At 69.0% G+C, this 19,653-nt stretch overlaps 1 protein-coding gene across 2 annotated transcripts in view; it reads left to right on the forward strand.

The window, feature by feature from the left end:
• Positions 1 to 8,112: 8,112 nt before the first annotated feature.
• Positions 8,113 to 19,653, forward strand: part of TTYH3 (tweety family member 3) — a 28,475-nt gene continuing 16,934 nt past the window's right edge. For both annotated transcript variants that reach the window (XM_079772899.1, XM_079772900.1), the window contains exon 1: positions 8,113 to 8,458. In XM_079772899.1, the coding sequence (XP_079629025.1) occupies positions 8,336 to 8,458 (123 nt within the window). In that variant the 5' untranslated portion in view covers positions 8,113 to 8,335. The remainder of the gene's footprint in view (positions 8,459 to 19,653) is intronic.

The raw sequence follows: 19,653 nt of genomic DNA on the forward strand, positions 1-19,653 counted from the left end.
CGCACGTGTGATTGCTTCCAGCGTGGGCTGTGGCTCATGCGCAGCCTGTCCGCTCGGCCGCGGGGACCGCTCGCTGGCTCCCGGCAGGCGGCCCGTCAGCTCGGCCTCAGCCCGGCTGCCTCCGGACCCCCGTCCGCCCCCGCTGGCTCCTGCTCCCCAGCGAGGACTGAGCACCGGAGAGGAAAAGCCGGGCGTTCCCCAAACCCCACTCCACTTCCGCTTAGCCGCAGGGAGGACGTGTTCCGGGCCGCGGCGAGGACGGGCCCTAGGCCAGCGTCCGCATGTCCCGGGAGCGTGGCTTCCCAGCGCCGGCGCAGACGAGGCGTGTCCCTGGTCTGTCCGCGGGCACTGCTGCCGGCCCTGGCACCGGGCGGAGCTGGTCTGAGCCCCCAGGGGCCTGTGGTTGGCCGAGGCGTGTGCCCAGCCCGTCCTGGCAGCCGGTGCCCGCGTGGCGATGGCAGTGGCACTAGGAGACTTGGTGGTAGCAGAGCGCGGTGGGGCCGTGACGGCGGAGAGCGGGCACATCAGACAGCCCGGCACGCGCTCCCCGAGGCCGGTCAGAGCAGAGGCGGCCGGGGGTCCCAGCTGATCTGGGCAGCGGAGAGGGGTGAGCTCCAGCCTCCAGCCTCCTCCCCCGGAAGGAGAGCCGGCCTGTAACCATAGAAATAGCTGTCAGGGGCACCCGCCCGCGCGCACAGCCCCCTCCTTCCCTCTGGGGAGCTCTCGCCACTTAAGGCAGCGCTGGGCTCGGTCTGCAAGGAGCGCGGGCGCCTCAGAGACCAGCCTGACCACGAGGATGTAAGGAGGGGAACGCGCCCGGGAAACGCGGACAGTCCGGGTCCGAGCCTGTCCCTCAGCGCGGCTGGGGGTTCGGCGCTCGAGCGAAGGGTGAGCCTTGGTTGGCTCCCTGCTGGGCGCAGCCGAAGGCCTTGGCGGGGCACCTTCCACTCGCCCCGGGCCCAGCCGTGCAGCCGGGGCGCCCCCTGGAGGCGCTGCCCGGGGTCCTTTCCGCAGAGGCAGTGCCCGCGCTGTGTGTGACCCGGGCTGCCCACGGCCCGGGTGTGGGGACGTCCTCCCCCTGGGAAGGGGTGCCTGTGCCCCCAAGCGCTGCCCTGCTCACGGCATCACATCTGAAATGGAAGATACGACGAAGGGGGAGCCCTGGCCGGGGTGGCTCAGTGGTTGAGCACTGACCTATGAACCAGGAGGTCAGGGTTCGAGTCTCCATCAGGGCCCATGCCAGGGCTGCGGGCTCGATCCCCAGTGTGGGACGTGCAGGAGGCATTGATGTTTCTCCCTCTCCCTCTCCCTTCCTCTGAAATCCATACAAACACTGTCTGAGCGAAGAGGAGGAGAGGCCCTGGGAGGCAGGCACTCCCATCTCACCTCCCCCTGCCCACAGGCCCAGACCCTGCGCCCTCCCCTGTGCACAGAGCACTCAGGGCCCACGCAGCCCGGCCCTCCCCACGCAGCCCGGCCCCCCCTCCCCATGCGGCCCGGCCCCCCCTCCCCACGCGGCCCGGCCCCCCCTCCCCACGCGGCCCGGCCACTGGCTACAGGGCCCGCTCCTGTGCTCACAGAGGAGTCCTTGCGCCCGTTTTAACGTTTGCTGCACGTCTGCGTGTGCCGGGCGCGGCCGGAGGGCCCTTGCGCGGTGGCAGGTTCCGCTCATCTGTGTGCCCGTCTGTCTCCAGCGGCCAGCTCCCTGAGACCTCCCCTCCCCCGGGAGACAGCTGCCCAGGTGCGCCGGGCCGGCCTGGGGCTGAGCCTCCCCCGGGGGGGCGAGGGGTCAGGCTGGACAGGCCCAGGGCACCATGTGCAGAGGGGGCAGTGGCCAGAGGCTCCGGGGCATGCTGCCCCTCCCCCAGGAAAGGGAAAGGGGGGGGGTCTTCCTGGCCCTCAGCCCCTGCACGGTGCCCAGGGGCGGGCCTCGGGCGGGCGGGGCAGAGGCCTGTGTGGGCTGCCTGCTCAGGAGTCGGGCCCTCACCCTGGGACCGTGGGAACAGGGAGGCGTTGGCTGGAGAGGGACAGGCTTGGGTTCGCCTCTCAGAAGGCGGGCGCACAATGGCTCACAGGCTGGGAGGACGCCTGTGAATGCTGCCCGCCCCGCCCCCCGCCCCCTCCACCCCGTGCCGGAGCCCGGAGAAGCCAGCCCGATGGGAGGGGAGAGCGCTCAGGGCAACCGGAACCCGGGGGCGGGGGGGGGGGGGGGGGGGAGGGTCTCAGATGGGCAGAGCTCCAGCCACCCTCCTCCCAGTGCATTCTGGGGGCCCTGGTGGAGCAGGGAGGGTGGCAGCCCTGAGGCGACTACGCCATGGAGCTGGGACCTCAGCCCTGGGCGGATGGGGAGGCCACCCAGTGGGGCTGCCGGCTCCCAGGTGTCCCCCGCCCACCCCGCCCCGTAGCCAGGCTGCAGAACCCGGAGGGTCCCTGGGCTGCGGGTGCTGGCTGGCCCACCCTGGCCAGGGCTGGGCACGCCTCCGTGTCCCCATCTGTACACAGGGAGTGAGCGTGCCACGTCTCGGTGGGTGTGAGCCGGCGGCCAGGGCAGGCCTGTCCCAGTCGCCGGGAGGGAGGGGCAAGGTGAGGGAGAGGGGAGACTTTGGACTTGGTCCTGAGGCCGGGCAGCAGGGGAGTGACAGGGCAGGTCCCCTCAGAGGAGACGGGGGCAGCAGCGCAGGGCAGAGGCCTGGCCCGCGCTCCAGGTGACCATGAGCAGGACGTTGGGATCATATTCCCAGGGCCCCCAGGAGAGGCAGCCGTCCTGAGGGCGACCCTGGCTTCCCCTGCCCCCCCCCCCACACACACACACACACACACACCCCGCCTGGGAGAGAGGGCGCGAGCGAGGTTTGTCAGAGCTGGGCTGGGAGTCTGGGCGCCCAGGGCCCCCCATGGCACAGCCCCTGCTGTCGGCGTGACAGCCCAAGGGCATGTGGGGACAGGCTTTGGGGGGCGGGAGGCCGGCCTCCAGCTGTGGCCGCCCTCCCTGGGTTATCCTGGCGCCCACGGGGGGCGGGGGGACTCCTGCTTTCAGACGAGGAGACCGAGGCCCGGACCGCTGCCTGCTCGGAGGGCCTGCGCCCTAGAAAGGGGCTCTGTCCCGGGCAGCCCACGGCCGGAGCAGCCGCAGGCTTCGGCGAGGACGGAGGCCTGTCCCTCGCAGCCAGGCCGCCCCCGCTCTGCTGGCCGCTCCCCAGGCCCAAGAAGGCGGCTTCTCCGGAGGCAGGGCCACGCGCTGGCACCCTCCCCCCGCAGCTGCTGCCGCCGTTCCCCGGCGCGGTGAGTGAGGCTGCCGGGGGGAGGCCATCCGCCTCCACGCCCGTGCCCACCATTCGGTCCGGCCCCTGCCCGTGCCCACGTGGCGCGAGCGGCTTTATGGCTGACGAAAGGACGCCCCTTGAGGGCATCAGACATAAATCTTCCCCCGTTGTGTGAGCCCGCAGAATCAGGATTGTCACGCCACAGCCCGGCCCGTGTCCGCGCCTCCCATGTCCAGGCCTTCGCCGGCATGGCCGTGGCAAACAAACCTCACTAAGTGGGACCCTGCAGGCTGCCCGCGCTTGGGGCTTGCACCCTCTTGCCTCGCCGAGATGCCAGGCGGAGATCCCAGGTGGCCTGCAGGAGCCACTGCCCGGACCAGCGCCAGCCCAGCCCCCTCGGAGCTGCCACGGGACTCCAGGTGCCGACAGGAGAACGGCCCTGCTGAGCCCCAGCCGCTGCCCCCAGGTGGGAACAAATACCGGGCGGCTGTCTAAACCACCAAGTCCCAGGAGCAGCAGGTAACGGACCCTCCAGCTTTTTTTTTAAGTATATTTTATTGATTTTTTTACAGAGAGGAAAGGAGAGGGATAGAGAGTTAGAAACATCCATGAGAGAGAAACATCAATCAGCCGCCTCCTGCACACCTCCTACTGGGGATGTGCCCACAACCAAGGTACATGCCCTTGACCGGGATCGAACCCAGGACCTTTCAGTCCGCAGGCCGACGCTCTATCCACTGAGCCACACTGGTCAGGGCGGACCCTTCAGCTTTTTAGAGCTGCGTCGCTCAGCGGGCTGTGTTGGAGAGAGCGTTCGACCAGAAAGAAGACGGGGTCCCATCTGTCTGCACCTCGTCTCTCCCCTGCGTCTCCTCCTCTTACAACGGGGTGGTGTCATCGGTGTCATGAGGGCGAGGCTCTGGGTGAAGGGAGTGGTCAGACGTCTGAGGACACCGTCCCCCAAGACGGCCTCGCTTCTGACCCCGACCGCCAGTTCGGGGAGTTGCCAAAACCGCGCTTCGTGTCGATGGTTTTCCAGGATGATGCACGTCGCTGACAGCTGGCATTCCCACACTTCCGTCTATCAGCACAAGGGATGCAGCTTACAATCCGACGGCGGAGGAGACGCAGGGGACGAGTCTCGGGTCCAGCGAGAAGGATGTGTGGCCCCGGCACTGGCGTGTGACAGACAGTGGATGTCACCGTGCCGGCGTGAGCAGCGCCCGTGGTTCTCGGGCAGCCGGGCCCACCAGCCAGGGTCCGCGGTGAGCAGGCCTGGGCTGGCTGCGGGGCTGAGCGGCACCGGGCGGGGCCGCCGTGCTGTGGGCGCCAGGGAAGCCGGCCTCCCGCTTTCCCGTGAGCTCTGTCCCCCTGGAAAGTATGAGCCTCTTTGGCCGAGCCCAGCTGCAGGGGATTCCATTGTCCTGGCTTCCGCCCCAGCCCCGGGCCCAGCCCCGCCTGGCCTCTCTCCCGGCTCCACGGTCTTGGGACGGCCCCGCAGGAGCCTCAGCCCAGCCACTGCGGCCGGGAGCTGGACCTGGACCTGGGCAGCGCCCGGCCCGGCCCTCCCTTCCATTCTAGGTGCTGCCAAGGAGCGGAGCTCAGGCCTGGTGCTCGGGCTTCTCCTCCCAGCGTCACTCACAAACTCTGCTTCCCGGGAGGGAGGGAAGGAGGGAGGGAGGGAAGGAGGGAGGGAAGCAAGGAGGGAGGGAGGGAGATTCCGAGGGAGGCCCTTTCACATGCATCTGTGGGGAGGGTGTGGGGTACATTTCATAACCGTTTTAACCATTCTGAGTCTAACTCCGTGGCATTGAGCACATTCACAGTGTTGTGCAACCATCACCACTCTCTATTCTGAAATATTCCCACCACCCGGAAAGGAAACCCCGTGCTCACTAAGCGCTCACCCCACCCCTCGCCAGGCCCTGGCCGCCTCTGACCCACTGTCCGTCCCTACGGAGGTGCCTGTCCTGACCCCGCAGCGCACGGAGCCCCACTGTGGAGGTCCGCGTCCGGCTCCTCACTCGGCACCCGGTGCTCCAGGCGCCCCGTTGTAGCCAGTCGGCTCCGCAGCCCTTTTCACGGCTGCATAGTCCTCCGGGCGTGGCTGCACCGCCGGGCGCTTCTCCGATCGATCGCCAGCGGGCGGGCACGCGGGCCGTGGCCATCCTCTGGCCAGTGCAGACCGCGCTGCTGCGTCCGGCATTTTCCGTGCTTCCCTCGTCCCTGTGAGCTCAGTATGACCGTCCTCGCTTTAGCCGCGAGCAGGCAAAGCTCCCAGAGGGCTGAGCGTGCACAGGGCACAGGTCTGTAAACAGGAGGAAGGGGGAGCCTGCGGAGGCAGGACGGGGTCCGGGGTGGAGCGGGCTCGGCAGGGTTGTCCTTCCTGTCCTCCGGGCGGGCAGTCCTGGGCTTCCGGTCCCTGGTGGAGGGGCTGGGGTGCTGCAGCCCCTGGCACCGCCTGGGGCCGCTTCCTGAGCTGGGAGAGACCTAGCAGTTCCCCGTCCGCCACCTCCCCCTGAGTCACCCCTGAGTCATCGCCGGCTCATCCCTGTGCCCCGGCCCTGGCCGGCACTGCGGACCTAGCCGTCTCTGACTTCTCGGGCGCTGGTGCCCTGTCTCAGATCACCCTGTCTGTGGCCTGGTTGGAATCTGGTTCCCTAACTGGGTGGCAACCTCATGCCTTCCGAGCCACGGTGCGATCGGGGCCTCAGTTGCTCCATCTGTAGAATGGGACTGAAGGCCAGACTCCAGGCCAGGCAGGAAGAGCTCACCAGCCAACGCTGCAGGCAGAGGGAGGGGCTTGCCTCGGGCCCTGCCCCCGTCCCTGGCATTGGCTCGCTCACCCGCGCCCCAGGGTGCAGCTCAGGGAAGGAGCAGAGACGCCGGCCTGAGCTCACACAGCTGCTCGCGAAGCTGGTTCCTGTTCTCGGGCTTTTCAGTCCCCGAGGCTTCCTCACCAGCTGTGGGCCCCGGGCGGCAACAGGCTCGGGGCCCTGCGTGCACACTGGCTCCCTCCTCTTCCCCACCTGCACCCCCAGTCGTCCTCCTCACGGACCCCTTAGGAAAGGTTCACCGACCCAAGCACCAAACCGCCCGGGGCAGCGTTTCCTGTGGAGCCTGTGACCGGGCGCCGGGCGCGGGGCCTACGGCACAGGGACTGGGGTCTCGGTTCTGGAGGCTGAGGTCTGGGATCCCGGTGCCGGCAGGTCGGGCCCTTCTGAGGCTGAGCGGTGGCTCCGGCATTCCTCGGGGTCCTCCGGCTTGTAGACGCATCGCCCCCTCTCGGCCTCCATCTCCCGGCGTGTCCTCCCGCGTCTCTGTCTCCGCATCAGAGCCCGGGGCCTGGTATGACCTCCCGTCCACAGTGACTCGACTTCCAGGCAAGGGCACAGTCCCAGGCCCCAGGAAGCAGGACCGGAACCGACCTCTTGGGGCAACAACCAACCCACTGCACCGAGTCAGCGTGGCGTGTCATGTTTGGGGCGGGCTTTCTGGCCTGGGCAGGAGAATGCACCATTTGTGAGGCTTCTGGAAAGTTCATGGACCCCGTGCCTCCACGTGGGGACCCTGGTGGGCCTGCCACACTGGTGCTGGGGCAAAGCAGGGGGTAACAGGAGCCAGGAACGGTGTCCTGGAGGGATGGCGGTGCGACCTCCCTCCTCCCTCCCATTGTTCTCCACCTGGGTGGTGTCTGCACGCTACCCTGAGAGCAGGAACCACAGCTTTGCAAAGGCGTCTCGCCCCCACCCTCCCATGCCTGCCGCCTCATCACAGGGAAACGGTGGGTCAGGGCAGTGGGATGAGCAGATGGACAGGCCTCCCGAGAAGCCACTGCCCAGCCTGCCAGGAGGCCCGTCTGCTCGCCGAGCTGGCTGAGCTGGCTGAGCTGGGCGCAGCAGGGCCCGGGAACCCGGTTCTCAGAACTCAGATCCAGAAATGATGCCCCCGGGTGGTGAGGAGCCAGAGCCAACAGACACACCTACTGACCCGGTGCGGAGGGGTGCCCAGGGCCCGGCACCTCCAGCGTCTTCAGGCCCCCAGTGTCGGGGTTCCCACCTGCACTGGAACGGGCACGGAGCCGCCCCAATCGGGAGTGCTGGCCGTGGGACCCACCATCTGGGCCCGGCCCTCCCCGGCAGTGCCCGGGCCCGAGGGTGCCAGGCTTCCTTCCCTCAGGTCCGGACCAGAGACAAAACCTTTCCCGAAGGGAAGGCCAGGGCGGGGCTCCATCTACCCTCAGACCCTCACAGCCCGTGCTGGGTCACACTGATGTCTGCGCACCTCTCACTCATCGCTCTTCCCTTTCACGGAGGAGGACATGGATGCACAGAGAGGTTGTGTCACTCGCCCCAGACCACACAGCTCTAGGACCCAGGTCTGAACCTAGATCGTCCTTATTTTACAGACGGGTCACTGGGCGCCTCGGCCAGCCCGGCCGCTGCAGGCCGACCCCACAGGAGCTTAATGAACGTGCAATAGCGGATCCAACGGGCTCCGGCTCCGGTCCGGGGGGCGGGGGGCGGGGGGGGGCCGCAGCCAGCGTTCCGAGCCCCATCCCCATTCGCGGGCGGGGAGAGGGCGCTGGTCCTCGCGTCTTTCCTGCCCAGCGCCCCTCGGCTGGGGCGGGGGGAGGAGTTCTGGTGGGCGGGGCCTAGCGCAACGTGCCAATAGCGACGCGGGGGCGGAGTCGGAGAGCCGCGGGAGGGCGTGTCCGGAGTGGGGGCGAGCCAATAGCGACGCGGGGGCGGAGTCGCACAGCCGCGGGAGGGCGGGTCCGGAGGGGGGCGGGCCAATGGCGGGGCGGGGGCGGGCCGGCGGCGGCGGGCGGGGGCGCGCGGAGGCGGCGGCGGCGGCGAACAAAGAGGCGGCGGGCACGGGCGGCCGAGCGGAGCCGAGCGCAGACGAGCACCGCCGAGCCGGGCCGAGCCGGGCCGAGCCGGGCCGGGCCGGGCCCAAGAGCGCGCAGGCGATGCGGGCGACCAGGCCGGGGTCGGCGGGCCCCTGAACCCGACGCCCCGGGCCAGCGAGGAGCCGCGCGGCGGCCGCGTGTCCGAGGCGGCCGGCCCGCCATGGCCGGGGTCAGCTACGCGGCGCCCTGGTGGGTGAGCCTCCTGCACCGGCTGCCGCACCTGAGCCTGCGCTGGGAGCCCACCGGCAGCCAGTTCCGGCCCGAGGACCCCGACTACCAGCAGGTGACCTGGGCCCCGGGCCGGGGGTCGCGGGTCGGGGGTCAGGGCGCCGGGTCACGGCCCTCCCGTTCAAGGGTCTGAAGACTCCCCTCCCCCACCGACGGTGGTCACGGCGCCCTCCTCCTCGGGGTCGCGAGCCCCGCCCCGAAGGTCGCGGCCCCCGCCTTTTTGAGGGTCTGCAGACGCCCCCCTCCGCTTCCATCTGGCATCAGGCTGCGCCCCCTGCGTGAGGGTCTCCCTCTGGGTCGTGGGTCACTCCTTTCCAGCGTGTGAGGACCCCCTGCCCCCATCGGGGGTGCGGGCCGCCTGCAGCCTCGCTTCCCTCCTGGGGTCACTTAAGGCCCCCTTTTCTGGGGTTCGTGGAGCCACCTCCCTCCCCTCCATGGAGCCCCTCTGCCAGCTGTCAGCTCCTGCCCAGGCCCCTGCCCATCACTGGGGGCTGTTGCAGGGCAGAGCCCCCCACCCGGAGGACCCCCCCTCCCCCGCAGAGTCTTTGGGGAGCCTGGCGGGATGAGGCCGGCGGGATGGCACAGTGTGTGCTGAGGGTCGCTCTGCCGCCGGGGCAGGGCCGGGACCAGGCCGTGGGCTGTGTCTTCCCGCCCCGGGTCCGGGTTCCAGCCCTGAGGACCGGTGCCCGGTCACCTGGAACCCCTCAGGGCTGCATCTGGCAATCATTGCACAGCCCCGGGGTGGGTGGCATTGGCTTTGCTTGTCCAGACGGCCCGAGAGTCCCGTGTTCCGTGGACCGTGTCCCTCCCCACCTGTGCAGAACTCTGTTCTCCGTGGCCTCCCTTCTCCAGGGCAGAGGCCAGCAGCCGAGGGCGAGGATGCCGTGGGCACCCCGGCTCCCGGCCCTGCTGAGCAGGTTAGGAAGGGGGCGAGGGATTGGCCCCGGCATGCCCGAGGCAGCAGAAGTGTATAAAACCGGCACCCACATCCTAGAGCCCAGCCCCTGGGGGGTGGGGGGGGCGGTGTGGGGCAGCTCCTGTGCCTCCAGGAACTCTGTGCACTGGCTCTGCCTCCCCTGCCCCGGGGGCTGGGCTTGACCTGAGGCGGTTCCCAGCCCCTGGGGCACCTGGGCTGTCTGCCGCCCGTGAGCTGCCACCTCTGCATGCTGCCAACCACGCTTGGACTGGCCGCCTGGCTCCTGCTCTCCAGGTGCCGCCCCCCCTCCCCCTGTGCCAGCTGGGATTCCAGGACACCTGGTGGAGAGTGAGCCCGGGCAGACACCTGAGGCCCTGGAGGCCTGGGTTGGGGGCCAGGCACCCCTGGGCACAGCCTGGCCTCCTGCGGGGCCCTTTGCCCCCGAGAGGACCCTGCTTCTGGGCCAGCCTCCTGAGTGTCCCCTGCTCTGCTGTGGGGGGGCTCCGACTCACTCTCTCTCCTGCCTCCTCTCTGAGGAGCAGAATGAGCCACTGAATAATTCACGGGGTGGAAACCAGCCGTCTCCATCCCACCCGCTGCTCCTGGCGTGGGCAGCGGGCGAGCAGGCCCGGTGTGCGAGCTGCCTCCGCCTCGGAGCTGGTGGTCCTGGACAAGCGCTCGGCCTCTCGGCCTTCAGGCCTCATCCCAAACCCCGCTGGAGTGCCTTCTCTGTGGGGGCGCCGCGGAACGCGAGGCCCGGCTCTGCTCCCGGCTGGGTGTGCAGCAGAGGGAGCCTCCCTGGGTGGGAGGGCGGTGGGTGCCCTGGGCCATGGCCTGGGGCCCCTGCCTGCCTCCCCCGGTGAAGCCTTCCTAGCTGTGGGGCGTCTACCTCCTGAGCCGACCAGGGAAAGGGGGGGCCTGGGCTGGAGGGGGTGGCATGGGAGACCGGCCTTTGCCCTTCTTTGCTGTTTCCTGCCCCACCACCCGCAGTTGGGAGCCGTGGTGAACCCCACTGGAAAGCCCCGGGGGCTCCCCTTTTTTGGAATGCTGTGTGGGGACATCTGTCACTTGCCCTTTGCCGCACAAGCCTGGGAGGTGAGGACTCTCTCCATTGTACAGATTAGCAAACTGAGGCGCAGAGAGGCACTGGCTCAGGATCACACTGCGAGGTCACACTCTCTACCCTCAGTCTTTCTCGTTCCTGCTCACTGCCCTCACCAGTTCAGGGGGTTCTGGAGCTCCAAACGGATGGAGAAAAACGGGTATGGCCTGGTGTACAGTGCTGTGGTGGGGGCAGGGCAGGGCCTGCTGGGGCCTGGCAGTCAGGGGAGGCTTCCTGGGGGAGGTGCTCCTGGCCTTCCATGGAGGCTGCAAGCCAGACGGCGGGCGGCCAGGAGCTGGGACTTGCCTGGAGCCTGGTCCGCAGTGGGCACCCTGGCCCATCTTCCAGGCCAGATGGTGGCTTTGCCTCAGGTTTGCCCAGTGCGGGGCGGGGTGGGGGGTCTTTCTTAATAAGAGCCTGAGTACTGGGATGTTCCTGCGAGACCCTAAACATGGACTGAGGTAGTGGTGAGAGACCTCGGGGAAGAGGGGTCCAGGCAGGGGCACAGCACGTGCAAAGGCCCCGAGGCGGGGAAGCCTGAGCCTCAGCCCCAAATAAGAGCGTCCCTCTGGTCTGCGCATGCTGCCTGGGGAGGACTGGCTGGCCCCCGAGAGGGGTTTGAGACCGCGTGGGGGTCTCCCACCAGAACACGGCGCCGCGGTTTAATGGATTCAGGCCAGGCCAGCCCTGCCTGGCAGCAGCTTGGTGGCAGAGCGGTCCTGTCCGGGGGGCGGGGCTGGCCCCGGTGTCATCCTCACCGCTAACGGGACGGAAACTCGCTCCCGTTAAACAACGGCATTTATCGCCTCTCCTCGTTTACGAAAGGGAGACACATCCGTGGAGCATTTGGAAAATAGGAAAGAGCTTGAGACAGAAAAAGCCCCTCCCCGCAGGAGTCCGTCCGCACACTTATCCTGGCGGGGGAGACCGCGCAGAACTGGCATCGCGCCGTGTGCCCTCAGTCACCTGCCTTGAAGCGTCACGTGTTGGGGACCGTGTCCGTGGTCTGTGGTTCTTGAGGCTTGGCCTGCATCCCAGGTGGCCGTCCGGGTTCTGAGGCTGCAGGTGACAGAACCGTGCCAAACGACAGAGCCCCTGGGGGCCGGCGGAAGCGTCTACAGCGCCCCCTGCATGGACAGAGCTCACGCGCTTGGCTTTGGGGTGCAGGGCCCATGCAGGGGTGGGGGCCAGGGAGCCCCCTGGGCCCAATGGACTCTGCCCGTGCCCCTCCTGGCCAGTGTCCAGGTCCCGGGGAAGAATCCCATTGGCTGAGCTGGGGTCTGGCCAGCAGCGGGCCGGCCGCTCAGTGCCTCCGCCACCAACTGCCCCCGCTGAGGGGTCGGTGTGGGCCGGACCGTTCCCGCCTGGCATGGTGCCGGGTCTGCACCACCAGCTCTGTTGTTAGGCCCCTCGGCCCTGGTTTTGGAGGGTCTGAGGCCGGGGCCAGGCTCTGCCGGGGACGCGTGGGGCAGGGACATCAGCTGAGATGCCGGGCCGGGGGCTCTCGGTTCGGCTCTGGGTGCTCTGACCTCCAGGCCGCAGCCGCTGTGCCAGAGGCGCGTGCTCTCTCCTTACAAGCGTTTTCCGGGCACCGTCACCCCCAAGGAGCAAAGCCAAGGCCACTGGCACCGGCATCAGTGAGCGGAAGACGCGGCAGGCTCCTCGCCGGCCGGGCACCCCCCTGCCCATGCACTGAGCCCGAGCAGCTTCTGAGGCGGGGGGAGGGGGGAGCCGCCTGGCCCTTTGCCTGGACCCCTCCCCCCGGGCAGCCCTGCTGAGTCCTCTGCTGGAGAAGAGGAACCGAATCTGCAGACAGAGGGGTCACCATGTGGGAAGTGCCCCACGTGGCCCCCGAGGAGTTGGGGCCCAGGTCAGGGGGGCAGGGGCAGAACCCCGGGAGCCCCTGGCTGTGCTGGCCGGGACACAGCCCGCCGGTGTCTCAGGAGGGAGGGCCCTCGGTGTGCTGAGGCCGCGACGGGCACACACCGGGCTGTCACCCGAGCAGGGGCCACTCCCCAAAGGGCACCCCTGGCTGGGACGCTGAGGGGTCCCTCCTGGGTCTGCCCCTGCCCCCCAGGCCCCGGGGCTCCGTGGCAGGCAGACATCTGCTGGGACCGCGGGTGCCCTTGTCAGGCATGGGGACTGGAGGGCTGTGGTGGGTCTGGGTCAAGGCCAGGCCTCAGCCCAGGGCCAGAGGCAGGAGGGAGCGGCCCGCCCCGGTGCCAGCTGGCCACGAGGCCACTCGGTTCTCGTGTGGAGCCAGGGAGGGCACCTGGGTGTGGGGCGTGCCCTCAGGGAGCAGGGCGGATGGAGCCAAGGTCACAGGTGGTGGGGGGCCCTCTGTGAGCCTCCCTTCCCACACCCCTTGCCCAAGGCCTGGGCTTCGTGTGCCCAGAGGAGCTGGGCACACGTGTATGAGCGTGCACACATGTGTATGAGCCTGCACACCTGCAGTCAGAGCTCGGGCACATGCAGGCCTGCACACATGTGCCACCCTCCACCCTCGGTGCCCCCCTCCTGCTACAGGAGGCTGGCTGAGGCCTGGGTCCCCACGGGAGGGTGGGGGGCTGTGGGGGACAGGGGTGCCAGTGGGCTGTTTTCTCCCGCAGGCCCCGCTGTGGCCATGCCTGTCCTTTGTTGACCTAGGGCATGGGGTGAGGCCGGGCTCCCAAAGCCTCGGTGACCACTTCTGGGCCCCAGGCTGGGTCCCTGACTGGTGAGGGGCGCTCGGTGCAGGTCTCCCAGTGCCCTCAGGCCTCATCTTCCTGGTGGAGACCAGCCCTGATGAAGCCACAGCCCCATCAGACCGGGGCGGCCCCAGAGGAGGCGGCGGAGAGGGGTTCGCTGGGCCTTGGTGGAGGGCAGAGGGGTTTTCTGGGCGTCACACTGGGCGGCGTTAGAGCACGGCGCAGCGGCACCAGGCAGCCCAGGTGCGGGTCTGTGGCGTCTGCTCAGCCCTCCCGCAGCGGGCGTGGGGGAGAGCAGGCCTCAGCACTTCCTCCAGGTGGGCCTGGCTGCAGGGGAGGGGGTGCTGGGCCTGGGGTGACTGGTCAGAGCTCCCCTGGACCCCTGGGCTCTGTCCACGTGGTTCCTGGCGGGGAGGTGAGCGTGGTGTGTGCCGAGCAGAGAGAACGTGAGCGCAGCCAGTGTCTGCGCCCTGCTGGCCCGGACCTTGGACCTCGGACCTCGGACCTCGGCGGGGCGGGCGGGAGGGACTTGGACAGAAAGCGGGCCTCTCTCAGGCTCCCGCAGGGCCACGAGCTCACCGGCATGGAATTCGAGAAACCCAAGCCCGCTCGATGGAAATGTGTTTTTAATTTCTGGCCGGCATCTGGGAGCCGCAGCCCAGCCTGTGGGAGGGGCGGGGGCTGTGGCCACGGCCAGCGCGGCACCCCTCGGCCTGGGCCCTGGGCCCTCAGCACGGCACCCATCGGCCTGGGCCCTCAGCGTGCACCCCTCGGCCTGGGCCCTCAGCGCGCACCCCTCGGCCTGGGCCCTCAGCACGGCACCCCTCGGCCTGGGCCCTGGGCCCTCAGCGCGCACCCCTCGGCCTGGGCCCTGGGCCCTCAGCACGGCACCCCTCGGCCTGGGCCCTCAGCACGGCACCCCTCGGCCTGGGCCCTCAGCACGGCACCCCTCGGCCTGGGCCCTGGGCCCTCAGCGCGCACCCCTCGGCCTGGGCCCTGGGCCCTCAGCACGGCACCCCTCGGCCTGGGCCCTCAGCGCGCACCCCTCGGCCTGGGCCCTCAGCACGGCACCCCTCGGCCTGGGCCCTCAGCGCGCACCCCTCGGCCTGGGCCCTCAGCGCGCACCCCTCGGCCTGGGCCGGGAGGTGCAGGGGCCTTTTCTGGAGCTTTCCTCCTCTGGCCTGTGCGGCTCCGGCCCTGCCTCCGTCACTTAAGTGTGGGCCCTGGGTCCCTTCTGGCCTCAGGCCCCCAGGCCTGGGAAGTGGGTGCCTCCCGGTCTGGGTGGTCTGGAGCCCAGCGAGCCGGTGGGTGCTGAGGCAGAGAGCCAGCCCTTAGGGGAGCCGGCTGCTCTGGGGTGTGCGCCTTCCCAGCAGGCGACCCGGGCACAGAGGGTTCAGCCCAGCGCCCCTCCCCTCTCCTCAGCGGCACCCAGGGCTCCAGCCAGGACGTGGGGGCTGCTCTGGATGCCCTGACCCGGTCTTCCTGTGGAGAAGGCAGAGCTGGGGCCCACTGCTCCCCCACATCTGTCTGCCCCGCCCACTCACTAGAGCCCCCACTCTGCCCCCTGGCACTGCGGGCTCAGGCCTGGACCCCGCCTGGCCTCAGCTGCCCGTGGCCCCCCAGGACACAGGTCTGCAGCCTGGACGTTGCTGGGCCTTTGCCCACACTGTCCCCCTCTCATGGTGCCCGCTGGCACCCACTGGCACCCCCTGATGCTCTGCACCCGGTCCTTCTGAGCCTCGGCCTCTGTGCTCACGCAGGCTGTCCTGTCAGCGAGGCCAGCGTTGCCAGCATGTGGCAGGCACTGAGGGCCCAGGCCCCTCGGAGGCCTCCCTGTCCCACCTGTCGGGAGCGGGGAGGCCCGGCCAAGGCGGCAGGGCTCTGGCCTAGGCCGCCACCCCGGCTGTGCCTGAGGGAGCCCCCTGACCTCTCCAGCTGCTGGAGCACGTGGCTGCCCACAGCGGGGCTGGCCACGAGGTCACGCTGAGGCCGGGGCAGCAGGGTGCGGGGATGTGTCCTCTGGGCGGGTCAGGGTCCCTGTGAGGGTCTCCAGGGGCGGAGGCTGTGGACTGGGGCGGGCAGAGGCCGGAGCCGGTGCCGGGAGCCGTGGGGGTGCCTGCTCAGCAGGCAGGCTGGCTGTGGGTCCCGTGTCAGTGCCGCGTGTGGCGTGCTCCCCGCAGGGGCCACATGGATGTGCTGGGTGGGCCATGCGTGGCGTGGTGGTCGGGGGCATTGTGGGGTGGCCCGTGCTGGTGCTGAGCGGCCACTCTGCGCAGGGGGGTGCCCACATGGTATCTGACAGGCGTGTTCAGGCCAACGAAGGAGGGGCTGGCGGGCCCAGCTCGCGGCTGCGACCTCCCACGCCCTCTGGCACCGCCCTCGGGGATGGAGCTGGGCCTGGGGCTGCACAACTCTTAGTAAGATCGGGGCGCGCCATAGCCCCCTCCCTCGTGGGGCTGGCTTGGAGCCCCTTGCAGCCAGGCTGCCAGCAAACGTGGGGCTGAGCCAGGACCTCCCCTCCCACCCGTGGGGCTGCCTCCCACAGGACAGCACTGCCCTGGGCCCCTTCCCGCCCGTCTCCCTGCCAGGCCGGGTGGGGGCTGGGACCTGGGCCTGGACTGGGATGGAGACAGGCTTCCGACCCGAGCTCTGGCTCATCGGTGTTTCGGGGGTGGGGGCTTTGGGGCCTTAGGGCACCAGGAGAGAGTGGGCTCAGGGCAGGGCCCGCTCCTGGATACGCTTCCTCCTGGATACGCTTCGTGGGGGGCTGCAGGGTCCTTGAAAAGGATGCGTGGTCCAGGCTGGAAATGGAGCGGTCGGGTCAGAGGGCGCGTGGGCTGGGGTGCCTGGTGCACGGGTGGCCACCGGCGCCCTTACTGCTCACGTCCGCGCTGAGCCCAGGGCCTTCCCGGCGCTGCGGGTGGCTGGGAGCCAGCGCTGTGGCCGGCGGTCAGGATGCGGCCCAAGCATCTCGCCTCGCTGGCCGGGCGCTGACATCACTTCCATCGCAGACGGAAAATTCCATGTGGCCAGAGCCCAGATGCTGATCGGACAGTCCTGCTCTTTCTGAATGGGCCCTGGGAAGCCGGGACGCGGGACGCCAGTGGGCGGGGCCGGGGAAGCCGTGCAGGCTGATCCCTGGGACTCTGCCTTCAGGAGCTGGGCGAAGGCCACGCCTGGCCCCTGGCCTCCGTGCTGGGCTGGGACCCGGTTCCCTCTCCCCTCCCCGGGGGGCTGGGGTACAGGGACCCGTTTGCCGCCCAGGGCCACACTGGCCACCCGCTGTCCTTGCGTTAAGGCTCCAGGGAGGAAGCCGACTGCCAGGGAGGAAGCTGCCCGGTCTGTCGAAGCTTGGGGTGGGGGTCCTGAGGGCCCCGCGTTTCTGAGCACCCACTGTGCGCCAGGCTTCGGGCCACAGGGCACCACCCCTGCTAATGGATGAGCTGACGGAGGCCTTCCCAGCGCCCCCTGGGGGAAGTGGGCAGAGACCAGGCCAGGTGGTGGGAGGGGGTCCCTGGGTCAGGCAGACAGACGGGGGAGCAGACCCTGACGCTGGACACCTGGCTCCATGTGCAGGGCTCCCCCTGCCACTGCCTCCCACGATTGAGGAACCCCTGCCCTCAGGTGCCCCCCTCGGAGCCCAGGTCCCACCCTTGACCCACTCCCTGACGCAGGGAGGCCTGTTCCCCCGGGATGGGCGCGTCCTTCTCCCCCGGGCAGGTAACCCCGGCCCCTTCTGCCCCTCAGTCTCTGACGAGTGTGTGATGCCCAGGTCCACCCTCAGCCACCATCCCTGAAAGTTTACAGCCACTGCTGGGAGCTCATGGGGCGACTCCTTTATGTGCATGTGTGAACATGGGTGCGTGTGTGTGTGTGTGTGAATCTGTGTGATAGGCATGTGTGGGTGTGAACATGTGGGGGCATGCGTGTGTGGACATGGGTGTGTGTATGAGAATCTGTGTGATAGGCATGTGTGGGTGTGAACATGTGGGGGCATGCATGTGTGGACGTGTGTGTGTGAATCTGTGTGATAGGCATGTGTGGGTGTGAACATGTGGGGCATGCATGTGTGGACATGGGTGTGTGCGTGAGAATCTGTGTGATAGGCATGTGTGGGTGTGAACATGTGGGGGCATGCATGTGTGGACATGGGTGTGTGTGTGTGAATCTGTGTGATAGGCATGTGTGGGTGTGAACATGTGGGGGCATGCGTGTGTGGACGTGGTTGTGCTCACACTCACCTTGTCTGTGATCTGCCCTGGGCGCCCTCCCCGCAGCCAGGGTGCCCCCCGCCTCCTGTCCCCAGCCCACCAGGCTGCCTGTGGGCAGGGGGCCCTGACGTTTCCCGGGGGCTCCCCGTGGAGGCGCTGTTCTCAGCCTTTACACACGAGCACATTTAGCCAGAGGGAGCACCCCAGCAGTGACGTCACCCCCTCACATCGAGAAGCAGGCGGAGCAGCCCGGCTGAACCTGGGCACCCTCGTTCCGAGGGCTGTCCCCTCTGGGGCCTGAGTGTGGGGGGCTGTGGGAGCCGGGCAGGAGGCCGTCCCCCGGGCCTCCCGGTGGCTGCATCCAGGAAGTTTCGTGATCTCGCCGCAGGGACTGTGCGGCACAGCGCCATACACCGCCGCACGTCGGCCTGGGGTGCCGGCCTCTCCCGTGACGGCGTGGGAACTGCCGCCCTGTCTCCACGGCAGGGCCTGCCCGAGGCCTCCCACGCCCGGCTGGAGAGAGCTGCTCACCGGCTTCTGGTTTTGTGTTTTAATTATAAAGTGGTGCGTGTTTGTGGCTTAAAAAAAAGAAAGAAAACCCCAAAACAACCACAACAAACACGAAGTGAGTCAACGCTGTAGAGGAAGATCCAGGAAGGTCCAGGCGCCGCCTGCCCACTGCGGGGCTGCGGGGCGGGCAGGCCCCGGCACCTCCCAGGCCTGGGAGCCCAGCTGGGCCTCGCCCCGGGTGCCGGGATCTCGTCCGGCCAGCGATGCTTATCTTGCCTCAGCTCTCTCATCTGGCAAAGGGAGTGGGTGGTCCTGGCGCCGCCAAGGTGGCGATCCGGCGCGCTCGGTCCTGGCCAGCTCCCTGCAGGCCGAGCTCCACGCCCGCCCGATGCGCCTCCTCGCCCGGGAGCGGCTCTGGGAGAACACCTGCCTGGGTGCTGTCTTTTTCATATTTTTACTTTTTAAAATGGATGTCAGAGAGGGAGGGAGAGAGAGAGACATCCATGATGAGGGGGATCGAGCCCCCCCCCACCCCCCACTGGGGATCGAGCCCGAAATCCACGCGTGTGCCCTGACCAAGAGTTGAACCGTGACCTCTGGGTTCGTCGTTGGCGCTCAGCCACGGAGCCGCGCCGGCCGGGCTGGGTGCCGTGTTTAAGCAGCAGCTCCGAGCCAGCTGTGTTCTGGATGTGGAGGTGGGGGCCTGCTCCCCCAGCGAGGGGGCGGCTGCTGGGAGCGGAGGGTGACATCCAGCGGGGCTGCCAGTGCGGGCGGAGATGGGCCAGTCTGTGAGGTCTCAGGACCACAGGGGCAGGGCGGGCAGGTCAGGGGCTCCGTGGGGTGGCGGCTTCTAGGGGTGAGGGGGGTGTCTGATGGGGAGCTCAGGGAGGGACCAGGTGGCTATGAAAGTGAGGCATCCTTGGAGCCAGGGCCCCGGGGCCGTGGGCTGTCCTGCCCTTTGCCTCTGACCCTGTGAGACGGCCGGGGTCCAGCTGTGCGTGTGAGGGTAGACCCGGGGGACCCACAAGATGGCGCTCTTCCCAGCCCCCTAATGTTCACTGACTCCCGGTGTTGGGCAGTGCTGGGTGGGGCAGGGGTGGTGCCTGATACCAGGCCCCTCAAGGTGAATGTGCCCCACCCTGACTGGGTCCTGGCCCGTCTCCCCCTGTGACCTTGGGCAAGCTGACCCCCCCCCTCCTTGGAGACCCCACCGACACGAATGCCCGGGACCTCGAGAGAGCCTTGGGCTGAGGTGGCTCTGGTGCTCGCCCCACTAGGCCCGCTCCCCCCCCTCCCCCCCCCCAGTGAGCAGGGGCAGTCGGGCCTGCCAGGCTCTCGGCCGGTGCAAGGCAGTGGGTGGCTGCACCCACGCCCACTGTGCCCAGAGTGTTTGCTGGGCAGCAGGGGGCAGCCTGTGGGAAGGGTGGTGCAGCCTGGACTGCCACCCCCTGGTGCCCTGGCCTTCCCCAAGCCAGTGCCTCCTCCCCCTGCTGCCTGGCAACCGTCTCCCGGGCGACAGCAGCTGGCAGGGCTGGGATGCAGCAGTCCCAGGGGCCCTGCTGGGGGCAGGCGGACCTGGGGTGTCCCACCCCCCACAGCTCCCAGGCTCAGGCTCAGGGACGGCACCGCTGCTGAGGGGAGGGAGGGTCCTCCTGGGGGTGAGTCTGGGCAGCGGTCACACAGCTGTGATGGTGCCTGTGGGGGGCACCTCCACGCGTTGGGCCTCCCGTGAGGGCCACACGGCCCTGGACCCCAGAGGGGACCGGACGGGGGCGTGTGTCCTTCCTCCACACCTTCTCGAAGTTCTTTATCAGCGAAATGGGG

This window comes from Cnephaeus nilssonii (genome assembly GCF_951640355.1).
Source record: "Cnephaeus nilssonii genome assembly, chromosome: 5".
NCBI lineage: Eukaryota > Metazoa > Chordata > Mammalia > Chiroptera > Vespertilionidae > Cnephaeus > Cnephaeus nilssonii.